The 14,370-nt window shown below is 43.7% G+C and overlaps 1 protein-coding gene across 10 annotated transcripts in view; it reads left to right on the forward strand.

The window, feature by feature from the left end:
- The window catches only part of LOC129810560 (voltage-dependent R-type calcium channel subunit alpha-1E-like), a 232,548-nt gene that overhangs the window by 153,283 nt on the left and 64,895 nt on the right, over window positions 1–14,370 (forward strand). For all 10 annotated transcript variants that reach the window (XR_008752744.1, XM_055861177.1, XM_055861185.1 and 7 more), the window contains 3 exons: window positions 1,783–1,886; window positions 2,485–2,643; window positions 6,023–6,213. Coding sequence is in view for 9 of the 10 variants with exons in the window: in XM_055861177.1 (XP_055717152.1) it covers window positions 1,783–1,886; window positions 2,485–2,643; window positions 6,023–6,213 (454 nt within the window). In the remaining variant the exon portion in view is untranslated. The remainder of the gene's footprint in view (window positions 1–1,782; window positions 1,887–2,484; window positions 2,644–6,022; window positions 6,214–14,370) is intronic.

Here is a 14,370-nt window from a genome sequence, read left to right on the forward strand (position 1 = left end):
CATCTGCAGCCGCACATCATTTCATCTCTGTATCTCTGAATTCAGACCTCAGGTTGTTACTTTGAAATTTGTTCCTGGAACTAAGCCTTAGCATCTCTCTCCAGTAAGTCCTGCTTGCTGTGTTCAGAGAGGTCCCAGACTACACAACACTGACGTCCTGTCGGATCTGGACAGAGAGAGGTGAAAGGCAGAAATGAATGAGGGAGAAAACAGTGAGAGGCGTGACCACGGGTTGTCTATCACTTCCATTATGGTGTAAAGTGAGCCGTGCTCGAAGTGTATTTAGAGAGAGAGGGGTGAGGAGAAAACGGGGGAGGGTGATCTGAATCCCCCCCGAGTGTGCACAGCAGCCTAGTGCCACTAACACGTGAAGGAGAGGAGGGAAGGAGTAATGGAGGAGAAAAGGACCAGGGGCCAGGCTTGGGAGTACACAGTAAACACATAGGCCTCCCTTCCATATCTCTCTTCTACCTGCTGTACTGTATCTCCAATGTGTACCCTCCTATTAAGAGGCACATCAGAGAAAGGACACCATTTGCATTTAATAATGAGCTGCTTCACATGTGCTCCAGGTAGCTGCTGATGGGTCCTTACTCAGTCTGTGGACTGCACCATTTTATCCAGGGGGCTGAAACTCTATGCCCACTGCTTAAAGTATTGAAACTCGGTGATCTTGTTTTCATTCAGTGTTTTAGTATGTAAGCCACAGCAAGAATACGATTCAATAATATATGTATCTATTTAACAGTTTACAGCATACTAGCCGGAATGTGCATTGCCTTGATAGAGCTGCAGCCTTCTTTTCCTTAATAGAATTTGTCAGTGCCTTCCTCCTACGCAGTGCAGCCAAAAAGAAGACCTGTTTTCAGGCATTCATTGCCTGTTGTAGACCCTCAAACTCCCTATTATTTGTGTCTGCGTGCATGCACACGTGTGTGCCTTTCACAAACAAGAACCAGTTAAACCAGATTGCTTGAACAATAGTACCCCCTTCCCCTCCCTGCTCCTCCTGAACCTTCTGAGTGGGATACATCTATAATGGCTGGTCTCATTTTACTCCAGTCTGATGGGAAAACATAACTAATGTGGTTAGCTGCACACATGTGACAGATGACTCAGATGATAAGACCCAGAGATGAAGTGCTAGGATAGCTGCTGAATGTTAGCTAAACAGAGTAGGAGCAGAATTACATTAATGGACCATTTCACTGCAATACTGATCTGTCAATCATGTGTGTTGAGTCTTGACCAATGCTATTTTATTGTTTAAAATCAGGAATTTTCTAAGATTCTAGTATTATCCATGAGTATTAGCCACGAAGACTCTTTAATGAAGACCAATTTGAAGCTGTGAAAGATAACAGCCTTGATCGACTGAGTCGTGTTGTTTTGAGACAATTTTGTTCTAATAGCTTGAAGGGGACACACGGTTCTAATTGCGTAGGTACATAGTTTAATTAGAGCTAATCAGACTGTGTAATGAAGAAGTGTCATGTTTTCCTGGGAAGCTGATGTGATGAATACACCGCCAACAAGTACTTTATTTGGGGGCACCAGTGCCAATACATTACCCTCTCACCCAAGTGTGGTATAGGTTCAGTCAAGACCGGTCCTGGACCTGCACAAAGAAATGTATCACACAATGCCTGATTCAGATCATGTTTGACATTACATTCAGACCCCTCTTTGAAATATTAATGGAATATTAACGGTGTATAAATGATGTAATAATAATCCGTGTGTTGTGTGTGTGTTGTGTGTGTGTTGTGTGGGTGTATGCAGGATTCTGGCCACAGCGGGAGCTCACATGAACATCCCAGTGGACCTGCGGACCCTGCGGGCCGTACGCGTGCTCAGACCCCTCAAACTGGTCTCTGGAATCCCCAGTGAGTAGCTTACACCACCAGATGTACTGGGTGTCCATGGATCTGCTCTGCCTATCTAAATCTATACCAGTGGAGGCTGGTGGAAAGAGCTATAGGAGGACAGGCTCATTATGATGGCTGGAATGAAATAAATGGATTGAGTCAAACATGTGGTTTCCATATTTGTTTGATGTGTTTGATACCGTTCCATATATTTCATTCCAGCCATAGCAAGGAGCCCATCCTCCTATAGCTCTCCCCACCAACCTCCACTGACCTATACAGTACACATATAGGTATCTGCACTGGTTCTACTGGTGTTTTCTGGACCCCTGTCTAACCTCAATTTGGAGTCCGTAAAGTTAGTCCTAATGAGTTATTTTGTTGGCAGAATACATATGAGTCAGACTGACAACTAGCAGATGCAGTAGTGTCCCACTCCCAAAAGGCAACGATGTCTTAGGGGGACTGTTGTGTTAGCCAAAGTGAGAGCGCTGACAGTATCTGCTTGAAGTGGTTCCCACACTTACCATTTATAAATGTTTTGTGCTGTTACTCATTGTTGGCACTTATAACACATGACAGTTGTCTCTTTCTCTATCTTTCTGTGTGTGACCAGGCCTGCAGATAGTCCTGAAGTCCATCATGAAAGCCATGGTGCCGCTGCTCCAGATTGGCCTGCTGCTCTTCTTCGCCATTCTCATGTTTGCCATCATCGGCCTGGAGTTCTACAGCGGAAAGCTCCACAACACCTGTCTGCCCATGCCAAATATCCTGGGTAAGACAGAATATACATCCCAAATAACCACTGTATTCCTTTTGTAGTGCACTACGTTTGACCAGGGAATATATGGGCTATAGAGTACCATTTGGGAATCACCCAGACAGAGAAAGGGCACTTTGAGCTCTAAGCCTTAGAGAGATGCCATCAAGTCTACATTCATCCAGGACGCACACTGCTCTGCATATCAGTTCAGTTTGGTTCTGTAGTAGTTGGTGTCCCTTTATGAGATTGAATCTGTTGTATTCAGGATATTTATATCTGTACTCTGCTTATAGCCTATGCTTGCGTTGAACACCTAGCTACATACCATTTTTTTAAACAATGCGTTAGTATCGTGCTGTGATCCTTAGCTCTGTTACATGTAAACATTTAGGGTAAGTTATCGTAAACATCCTTCAAGCCGATCATTTATCAGCAAGGTTATACTGCGCCTACACAGCAAGTGATGATGATGAAATTATCTTTCCTTTTCAAAAAAGTTATCCTTACCTTCAGCTTATCTTTTGTTGCTTGACTTGGTTATAAAAATGTTCCTTGGTCTGCCATTGACAGACTGGAGGGTGTTCACTCACTGCTGTACAATGTGGAAGAAAATCTGTCAATTCAAGAGGGTGCTATGAAATTAATGTCAAAACGTAGTTGTCTTTGCCCTATGTCATTATAAATTACATAGAATACATCATTAGATTGTTTTCTACAATATTAGAACCTTAATAGACTAGTACTTGACAGTGTTGATGAAATAAGAGCGTTCATTTGCTGTGACCATTGCTCGTTTAGACTGCGCCGCTTCCATATTAAATGTTGTGATGTTGTACAATTTGGAGGTGTTTCCGCTGGTTGGACCAATCAAAATCAACTTGATACCCTTGTCATTTTCATCTCCAGATCCTTGACTTTTATTCCCTTTTTTATTGCCTATATTGGCAATATACACTGCTCAAAAAAATAAAGGGAACACTTAAACAACACAATGTAACTCCAAGTCAATCACACTTCTGTGAAATCAAACTGTCCACTTAGGAAGCAACACTGATTGACAATAAATTTCACATGTTGTTGTGCAAATGGAACAGACAAAAGGTGGAAATTATAGGCAATTAGCAAGACACCCCCAAAAAAGGAGTGATTCTGCAGGTGGTGACCACAGACCACTTCTCAGTTCCTATGCTTCCTGGCTGATGTTTTGGTCACTTTTGAATGCTGGCGGTGCTCTCACTCTAGTGGTAGCATGAGACGGAGTCTACAACCCACACAAGTGGCTCAGGTAGTGCAGTTCATCCAGGATGGCACATCAATGCGAGCTGTGGCAAAAAGGTTTGCTGTGTCTGTCAGCGTAGTGTCCAGAGCATGGAGGCGCTACCAGGAGACAGGCCAGTACATCAGGAGACGTGGAGGAGGCCGTAGGAGGGCAACAACCCAGCAGCAGGACCGCTACCTCCGCCTTTGTGCAAGGAGGTGCACTGCCAGCGCCCTGCAAAATGACCTCCAGCAGGCCACAAATGTGCATGTGTCTGCTCAAATGGTCAGAAACAGACTCCATGAGGGTGGTATGAGGGCCCGACGTCCACAGGTGGGGGTTGTGCTTACAGCCCAACACCGTGCAGGACATTTGGCATTTGCCAGAGAACACCAAGATTGGCAAATTCGCCACTGGCGCCCTGTGCTCTTCACAGATGAAAGCAGGTTCACACTGAGCACATGAGCACATGTGACAGACGTGACAGAGTCTGGAGACGCCGTGGAGAACGTTCTGCTGCCTGCAACATCCTCCAGCATGACCGGTTTGGCGATGGGTCAGTCATGGTGTGGGGTGGCATTTCTTTGTGGGGCCGCACAGCCCTCCATGTGCTCGCCAGAGGTAGCCTGACTGCCAATAGGTACCGAGATGAGATCCTCAGACCCCTTGTGAGACCATATGCTGACACATGCACATTTGTGGCCTGCTGGAGGTCATTTTGCAGGGCGCTGGTAGTGCTCCTCCTTGCACAAAGGCGGAGGTAGCGGTCCTGCTGCTGGGTTGTTGCCTTCCTACAGCCTCCTCCACGTCTCCTGATGTACTGGCCTGTCTCCTGGTAGCGCCTCCACGCTCTGGACACTACGATGACAGACACAGCAAACCTTTTTGCCACAGCTCGCATTGATGTGCCATCCTGGATGAACTGCACTACCTGAGCCACTTGTGTGGGTTGTAGACTCCGTCTCATGCTACCACTAGAGTGAGAGCACCGCCAGCATTCAAAGTGACCAAAACATCAGCCAGGAAGCATAGGAACTGAGAAGTGATCTGTGATCACCACCTGCAGAATCACTCCTTTTTTGGGGGTGTCTTGCTAATTGCCTATAATTTCCACATTTTGTCTATTCCATTTGCACAACAGCATGTGAAATTTATTGTCAATCAGTGTTGCTTCCTAAGTGGACAGTTTGATTTCACAGAAGTGTGATTGACTTGGAGTTACATTGTGTTGTTTAAGTGTTCCCTTTATTTTTTTGAGCAGTGTATATATTTAGTCTCTATTTAGTTATATATTGAGCGGATTTAATTTAGAAAAAGCCCATGTTTCACTCACGAAACTGCAGCCACTAGTTAGCTTGTTAGTTGATGTTGGAAGTTAGCGCTGTTCTGCCGCGGAGCAGCACTACAGGTTTTTATTGAACAGTGACGACTTATTTGATCATGCCTGTGATGACCTTCCATTCACATGCTACATAAACATGCTACATATTTGTATAAATATTTGTATAAACCTTGAAGGAATTAATAATTTTATGGGTGAACACCCTACAGGCTGTCTCAGTGGTTTAATACAGTAAAGAGTTATATATCATATATTCTAGCATTCCTTTACTACATTTAAAATATATCAGATTTAATACAGTACCCAATTGTATCAAACAACATACTGTAATTTTTAAGATGATGTCATCATAAAGGTTATGTGGGGACCACACTGTTTGAGTTAACCTTATTTACCCCCTATTGGCTTTAGAGAGATTATTTATTATAATCACACATTGCACAAATCAAATAGCATATTATTAGTGTCATCTTTCACAAGGGTTCAGGAAAGGACTTTCACACAGAGAGCTGCTGCTGCTCACTTCATTGATCGAGTCCTGCATTACATTATAATCATCATATTGTGCTACTTATTCATGTATCTCCAGTAGATGCAAGTCATTTCTCAGAATTGAGATATTTCTCTGAAGTCATCGTATCTCTCATGGGAAAAACATGTTTAGTTAGATTGATTTCAGTAATGCATCATTTTTTAAATCTTTAGCCTAGCCTACACATCCTTTAGTGGACTCTGACTCTGGATAATAAGAACAAGTTGAAGAACTTTATTCTCCCTTGTCCCTCTGTCAGAGAATGAGACGGTGGACAAGTCTGAGTCAGAGTTCCCGTGTGGGGTGAGGAAGTGCCCTGACAAGTACGCCTGCAGTGAAACCTGGATCGGCCCCAACGATGGCATCACCCAGTTTGATAACATCTTGTTTGCTGTGCTCACCGTCTTCCAGTGCATCACCATGGAGGGCTGGACCACCGTGCTCTACAATGTGAGTCACACCTGCTTCTGCCATAGATGAGGGAAAAATAAGCCTATTATTTGACCTGGTAATATATTTCTTTGATATACCTCTCCGAACCCTAGCTAGCTGTTTTTACCTGTCATTACGAAAGCTATCGGATATTTGTTGCAAGATGCAACAAATAGTAGCTTCCCTCTTCTGTGATTGTGAACACAATTGATTACACACCATACCTGAGAAATGATTGAAGCATTGCACAACGATAAACAAACACACCATTTAGGCTGCGTTTACACAGATAGCCCAATTCTGATCTTTTGCCCAATTATTGGCATTGGAGCTGATCTGATTTGTTTATTGTTTTTGTTTTTTTAGAGGGTAGATCAGCTTTAATATTGAAGATAGATTGTGGTTTCTATCAATGTAATTGTCTGAATCATTTCCAAACACCTGGAGGTGTGTTGGGTCATTGTCCTGTTGAAAAACAAATGGTAGTCCCACCAAGCGGAAACCAGATGTGATGGCGTATCACTGCAGAATGCTGTGGTAGCCATGCTGGTTAAGTGTGCCTTGAATTCTAAATAAATCACTGACAGTGTTACCAGCAAAGCACCCCCACACCATCACACCTGCTCCTCCATGCCTCACGGTGAGAACCACACATGTTAACCTACTCTCACCTAAACAAAAATCGCAAATTTAGACTCATCAGACCAAAGGACAGATTTCCACCGGTCTAATGTCCATTGTTCGTGTTTCTTGGCCCAAGCAAGTCTATTCTTCTTATTGGTGTCCTTTAGTAGTGGTTTCTTTGCAGCAATTCGACCATGAAGGCCTGATTCATGCAGTCTCCTCTGAACAGTTGATGTCGAGATGTGTCTGTTACTTGAACTCTGTGAAGCATTTATTTGGGCTGCAATTTCTAAGGATGGTAACTCTAATGAACATATCCTCTGCAGCAGAGGTAACTCTGGGTCTTTCTTTCCTGTGGTGGTCATCGTGAGAGCCAGTTTCATCATAGCGCTTGATGGTTTTTGCGACAACACTTGAAGAAACTTACAACGTTTTAGAAAATTTCCAGATTGGCTGACCTTCATGTCTTAAAGTAACGATGGATTGTCGTTTCTCTTTGCTTATTTGAGCTGTTCTTGCCATGATATGGACTTGGTCTTTTAGGGCTATCTTCTGATGATAGTGTATACCACCCCTACCTTGTCACAACACAACTCATTGGCTGAAACGCATTCAGAAGGACTTTTAACCTGTTATTTGAAATGCATTCCTTGTGACTTCCTCATGAAGCTGGTTGAGAGTTGGTGCAGGAATACTGGAGTGATGGAGGTGGATATGTACAGTATAGGGATAAGAGGACTTGGCAACAGGATATAAGATAAACAGAGTAGCAGCAGGTTGTATGTGAGTGGGTGTGCGGGTGTGTAGAGTCAGTATAAATGTAAATGCATATTATGTGTGAGTGAGCAAATGATGGAGTGAGTGTTTGTGTGTGTGTTGGAGTGACAGTGTGTGTGTGTGTGTGTGTGTGTGTGTGTGTGTGTGTGTGTGTGTGTGTGTGTGTGTGTGTGTGTGTGTGTGTGTGTGTGTGTGTGTGTGTGTGTGTGTGTGTGTGTGTGTGTGTGTGTGTGTGTGTGTGTGTGTGTGTGTGTGTGGGGCCCTGTTAGTGTGCAAATATTGAAATAAAAGGTCAATAAAGATACAAGGTAAACTCAGATAGTCCATGTAGCTATTTTGTTAGTTATTTATCAGTCATATTGCTTGGGGATAGAAGCGTTTGAAGATCCTGTTGGTGTCAGACTTGATGCACCGGTACCTCTTGCCGTGCGGCAGTAGAGAAAATAGTCTATGGCTTGGGTGGTTGGAGTCTGACGATTTTACGGGCCTTTTTTTCACACCACCTGATATAGAGGTCCTTGATGGCAGGAAGGTTGGTCCCAGTGATGTACTTGGCTGTCCGCACAACCACCTGTAGGTCCATGCGGTTGAGGGTGGTGGTATTGCCATACCAAGCAGTGATGCAGCCAGCCAAGGGCCCATGCCAAACTTTTTCAACCTCCTGAGGGGGAAGAGGCACTGTCATGCCTTCTTCACAACCGTGTCTGTGTGTTTGGACAATTTGAAGTCTTTAGTGATTTGGACACAGAGAAACTTGAAGCTGTCTACCTGCTCCACTGCCACCCACGTCGATGTGGATGAGCCCCCCACCACCCCGTTTCCTATAGTCCACGATCAGCTCCTTGGTCTTGTTGACGTTGAGGGAGAGATTGTTGCTCCGTCATCACACTATCAGGTCACTGACCTTCTCTCTGTAGGCTGACTCATCGTCGCCGGTGATCAGGCCTACCATCGTCGTGTCGTCAGCGAAGTTGATAATGATGTTGGAGTCGTGCGTGGCCACACAGTCCTGGGTGAACAGGCATTACAGGAGGGGACTAGGCACACACCCCTGTAGGCCCTTGTGTTAAGGGTTAGCGTGGCGGAGGTGATGTTGCCTACCCTCACCACCTGGGGTCGCCCCGTCAGGATGTCCAGGATCCATCTGCAGAGGGAGATGTTCAGACCCAGAGTCCTAAGCTTGGTGCTGAGCCTGGAGGGGACAATGGTGATGAACGCTGGGCTGTAGTCAATTAACAGCATTCTCACATAGGTATTCCTCTTATCTAGGTGGGAGAGGGCAGTGTTGAGAGCAGTTAAGATTGAATCGTCTATGGATCTGTTGGGGCGGTATGCAAATTGGAGTGGGTCTAGGGTGGCTGGAATGGAGGAGTTAATGTGTGCCATAACCAGCCTCTCAAAGCACTTTGTGATTACAGAAGTGAGTGCTACAGTGCGGTAGTCATTGTGGCATGAAGCCTTAGAGTTCTTAGGAACAGGAATGATTGTGGTCATCTCAAAACGTGGGGATTACAGAATGGGTAGAGGAGAGGTTGAAAATTACTGTGAATATGCCTGCCAGCTGTTCTGCTCATGCTCTGAATATGTGCCCTGGAATACCGTTGGGGCCCGCGGCCTTGCGGGTGTTGACCTGATTAAAGACCCTTCTCACGTTAACCTCAAAGAGCAAGATCGCCTAATCCTCTGGGTCGGTGACGGCCCTCACACCTGGCTCGATGTTGTTGTTGTCGTCAAAGCATGCATAAAATGCATTGAGTTTGTCTGGCATTTGGTATTTAGTATTTTATTAGGATCCCAATTAGCTGTTGCAAAAGCAGCAACTACTCTTCCTGGGATCCACACAAAACATGAAACATAATACAGAATGACATAATACAGGACATTAATGGACAAGAACAGCTCAAGGACAGAACTACATAAAAACAATTAAAGGCACACGTAGCCTACATATCAAAGCATACACACAGTATCTAGGTCAAATAGGGGAGTGGCATTGTGCCGTGAGGTGTTGCTTTATCTGTTTTTTGAAACCAGGTTTGCTGTTTATTTGAGCAATATGAGATGGAAAGAAGTTCCATGGAATAAGGGTTCTATATAATATTGTACGCTTTCTTGAATTTGTTTTGGATTTGGGGACTGTGAAAAGACCCCTGGTGCCATGTCTGGTGGGATAAGTGTGTGTGTCTGTGTACGTTGACTTTGCAAATGATTTGGGATTTTCAACACATTAATGTTTCTTATAAGCTGCAACTTAACTAGGTCTTTCCTTGCAGCACTGGACCACACGACTGGACAATAATCAAGATTAGACAAACTAGAGCCTGCAGAACTTCATTTCTGGAGTGTGGTGTCACAAAAGCAGAGCATCTCTTTATTACAGACAGACCTCTCCCTGTCTTTACAACGATTGAATCTATATGTTTTGACCATGACAGTTTACAATCTAAGGTAACGCCAAGTAATTTCTTCTCCTCAACTTGTTCAACAGCCACACCATTCATTACCAGATTCAGCTGAGGTCAAGAACTTAATTGTACCAAATACAATGCTCTTAGTTTTAGAGATGTTCAGGACCAGTTTATTACTGGCTACCCATTCCAAAACAGAATACAACTCTTTGTTAAGGTTTTCAGTGACTTCATTAGCTGTGGTTGCTGATGTGTATATGGTTGAATCATCAGCGTACATGGACACACATGCTTTGTTTAATGCCAGTGGCAGGTCTGGGATTAAAGAGTAGAGGGCCTAGAGAGCTGCCCTGCGGTAAACCACACTTTACATGCCTGACATTAGAGAAGCTTCCATTAAAGAAAAGTTATATTATATAGATAGCTCTGAATCTATGATATGGCAGAGGTTTAAAAGCCATAACACATGGTCAAACACCATTTTTTTCAACAGTTTGCTAAGAGCTGTCAGCAAGCTGATAGGTCTGCTGTTTGAACCAGTAAAGGCTGCTTTACCACTCTTGGGTAACGGAATTACTTTGGCTTCACTCCAGGCCTGAGGACAAACACCTTCCTCAAGACTCAGATTAAATATAGGACAGATAGGAGTGGCCATAGAGTCAGCTACCATCCTCAGTAGCTTTCCATCTAAGTTGTCAATGCCAAGAGGTTTTTCATTATTGATGGATAACAATAATTTTTCCACCTCTCCCACACTAACTTTACAAAATTCAAGCTTGCAATGCTTTTCTTTCATTATTTGTTTTTTTATGCATGAATACAATTGCTCACATTTTGTTGTTGGAATTTCCTGCCTAAGTTTGCCCACTTTGCCAATTAAATAATCATTAAAGTAATTGGCAACATCAAATGGTTTTGTGATGAATAAGCCATCTGATTTGATGAAAGATGGAGTTGAATTTGTCTTTCTGCCAATAATTTCATTTAAAGTACTCCAAAGTTTTTTTCCATCATTCTTTACATTACTGATCTTGGCTTCATAATACAGTGTTTTCTTCTTTTGTTGAGTTTAGTCACATAATTTCTCAATTTGCAGTAAGTAAGCCAGTCAGATGTGCAGCCAGACTTATTTGCCACTCCTTTTGTCCCATCTCTTTCAACCATACTGTTTTTCAGTTCCCTTATTTCTAAGGCTACATATATTAATATGGGCTATTTTCAGCCCTTTCCTGGGTAGCTTATCAGAGATAGACACAATATGGAAAATAACAAACAAATCAAGAGAGAAAAAAAACATTCAGCAGTCCAGAAATCAGTTGGTGATTTTCAGTTGTGTCAGTGTGTGCTCTGCGGGGTTGAAGCTACGAACCCATAGGCTTGGCTCTCTCATCCCTTCCAGGCTTTTGGGAGGGAGGGTGGACAATGAGCCTGTCATAGTCCCCACGTGCTCTGGCAGCTTTCATGGCTGGGATCAATTCTTTCCTCTTCTGGCGCACAGCTTCAGGATAGTCCTTGTTGAGGAAGATATACACTGCTCAAAAAAATAAAGGGAACACTTAAACACCCCCAATAAAGGAGTGATTCTGCAGGTGGTGACCACAGACCACTTCTCAGTTCCTATGCTTCCTGGTTGATGTTTTGGTCACTTTTGAATGCTGGCGGTGCTCTCACTCTAGTGGTAGCATGAGATGGAGTCTACAACCCACACAAGTGGCTCAGGTAGTGCAGCTCATCCAGGATGGCACATCAATGCGAGCTGTGGCAAGAAGATTTGCTGTGTCTGTCAGCGTAGTGTCCAGAGCATGGAGGCACTACCAGGAGACAGGCCAGTACATCAGGAGATGTGGAGGAGGCCGTAGGAGGGCAACAACCCAGCAGCAGGACCGCTACCTCCGTCTTTGTGCAAGGAGGTGCACTACCAGAGCCCTGCAAAATGACCTCCAGCAGGCCACAAATGTGCATGTCCTGTAGTCCATGTGGAGTCTCGAAACATAATCCAATTAGCGCAGTCCTGTAACCTCTGATTCTGATGACCATTTATAAACAGAGCGAATCGCGGGTTCTTCCTGTTTCTGCTTCTGTAAACAGGAAGCAAGAGTACGGAGTCATGATCTGATTTGCCGAATGGGGGCGTTGTATGCTTGCTTGTGGGTAGAAAGGCAGTGGTCCAGGACTTTATCGCCCTTAGTGGTGTTGGAGATGTCTCGTAGTGATGCCAAATTAAAATCGCCGACAACCAGAAAGGCAGCCACTTGGTGTAGGTTATCCTGCTTGTTTATAGCCTTGTACAGTTCATTAAGTGCCAGCCCGTTTTTTTTTGAGGTGGAATGTATACAGCAGCCACGATAACAGCTGAAAACTCTCTCAGGAGGCAGAAGGGTCGGCATTTGACCATCAGGTATTCCAAGATGGGTAAACAGTGGGTCGACACTTCCACTGCGTTGGAATTAGCACACCAGTTGTTGTTGATGAAGAGGCAAACCCCCGTCGATTTCCCTGGCCACACGGTGAATGAAGAATCCATTGAGTTGGATAGCTGTGGGGGGTATCTTGTCCGAGAGCCATGTTTCTGAAAAGCAAAGAATATTGAAGTTTTAAGAGTCCCGTTTGTAGTAAATCCGCGATCGGAAATCATTCATCTTATTATCAAGTGACTGTACATTACCCAATAGAAGGGAGGGAAGAAGTGGCCGTTTTTCACTTCACCTTAATCCTACAAGGATCCCCCCTCTCTCTTGCCTCTGTAACGCCGGTGTTCCCTCTTGGGTAGCCCAAAAATTGGATGGCCTTTCTAGGGAGTTTTTCCTAGCCACCGTGCTTCTACACCTGCATTCTAGCTGTTTGGGGTTTTAGGCTGGGTCTCTGTACAGCACTTCGAGATATTAGCTGATGTACGAAGGGCTATATAAAATAAACTTGATTGATTGATTGATTGGAATTACTTAGAGAATCCAGGGCAGATGAGTCGAAGTAGAAGCCGGAATTGGGGTCAGTAACTGCCAATCTCATGTTCAAGAGTTCTTGTCGGTTGTAAGAAATAACAGCGGAAACATTTCGTGAAAATAGAGTAAAAATAAACAACAAAACAATCACAAAATAGCAAAGTTGGGTTGGAGCTTGCAAAACGGCGGCCATCCAATACGACGCCAACAATACTTAGGTTTCTACTCCCAGCTTATACATACTATATACAGTTGAAGTCGGAAGTTTACATACACTTATGTTGGAGTCATTAAAACTCGTTTTTCAACCACTCCACACATTTTTTGTTATGTTTAGTTGCCTGTCTGCATTATCCATATTAGCTTCACGGTTTGTTTTGTTATTTTGTTCGTTTTGTTCAGTGTTTGTTCTTTAAATAAAGAAGAATGTACGCTTACCACACTGCGCCTTGGTCTCCTCCTTTTGACGGCCGTGACATAGGCATTCTATCATCTTTACAGACAAGCAAGATAAGCAGGCTGAGAACACAAATCAGTCGTTCCATATCACATACAGCACTGAACAAAGCCACTGTCAGTTCATAAAACTACAGTTGAAGTCGGAAGTTTACATACACTTAGGTTGGAGTCATTAAAACTTGTTTTTCAACCACTCCACAAATTTCTTGTTAACAAACTAGAGTTTTGGCAAGTCGGTTAGGACATCTACCTTGTGCATAATTTTTCCAACAATTGTTTACAGACAGATTAATTCACTTAACAGCTGTATCTGTATCTGTATCACAATTCCAGTGGGTCAAAAGTTTACATACACTAAGTTTACTGTGCCTTTAAATCAGAAAATGATGTCATGGCTTTAGAAGCTTCTGATAGGCTAATTGACATAATTTGAGTCAATTGGAGGTGTACGTATGGATGAATTTCAAGGCCTACCTTCAAACCCAGTGCTCTTTGCTTGACATCATGGGAAAATCAAAAGAAAGCAGCCAAGACCTCAGAAAGAATATTGTAGACCAGTTTATTGTAGACAATTGTGGTTCATTCTTGGGAGCAATTTCCAAATGCCTGAAGGTACCATGTTCATCTGTAGAAGCAATAGTACACAGGTGTAAACACCATGGGACCACGCAGCCGTCACACCGCTCAGGAAGGAGATTCGTTCTGTCTCCTCGAGATGAACGTACTTTGGTGCAAACAAAAGTGAAAAATCAATCCCAAAACAACAGCAAAGGACCTTGTGAAGATGCTGGAGGAAACGGGTACAAAAGTATCTATATCCACAGTAAAACGAGTCCTATATCAACATAACCTGAAAGGCTGCTCAGCAAGGAAGAAGCCACTCGGGACGAAGATCATACTTTTTGGAGGAATGTCCTCTGGTCTGAGGAAACAAAAATAGAACTGTTTGGCCATAATGACCATCG

Source organism: Salvelinus fontinalis, chromosome 14 (assembly GCF_029448725.1).
Source record: "Salvelinus fontinalis isolate EN_2023a chromosome 14, ASM2944872v1, whole genome shotgun sequence".
Lineage (NCBI taxonomy): Eukaryota > Metazoa > Chordata > Actinopteri > Salmoniformes > Salmonidae > Salvelinus > Salvelinus fontinalis.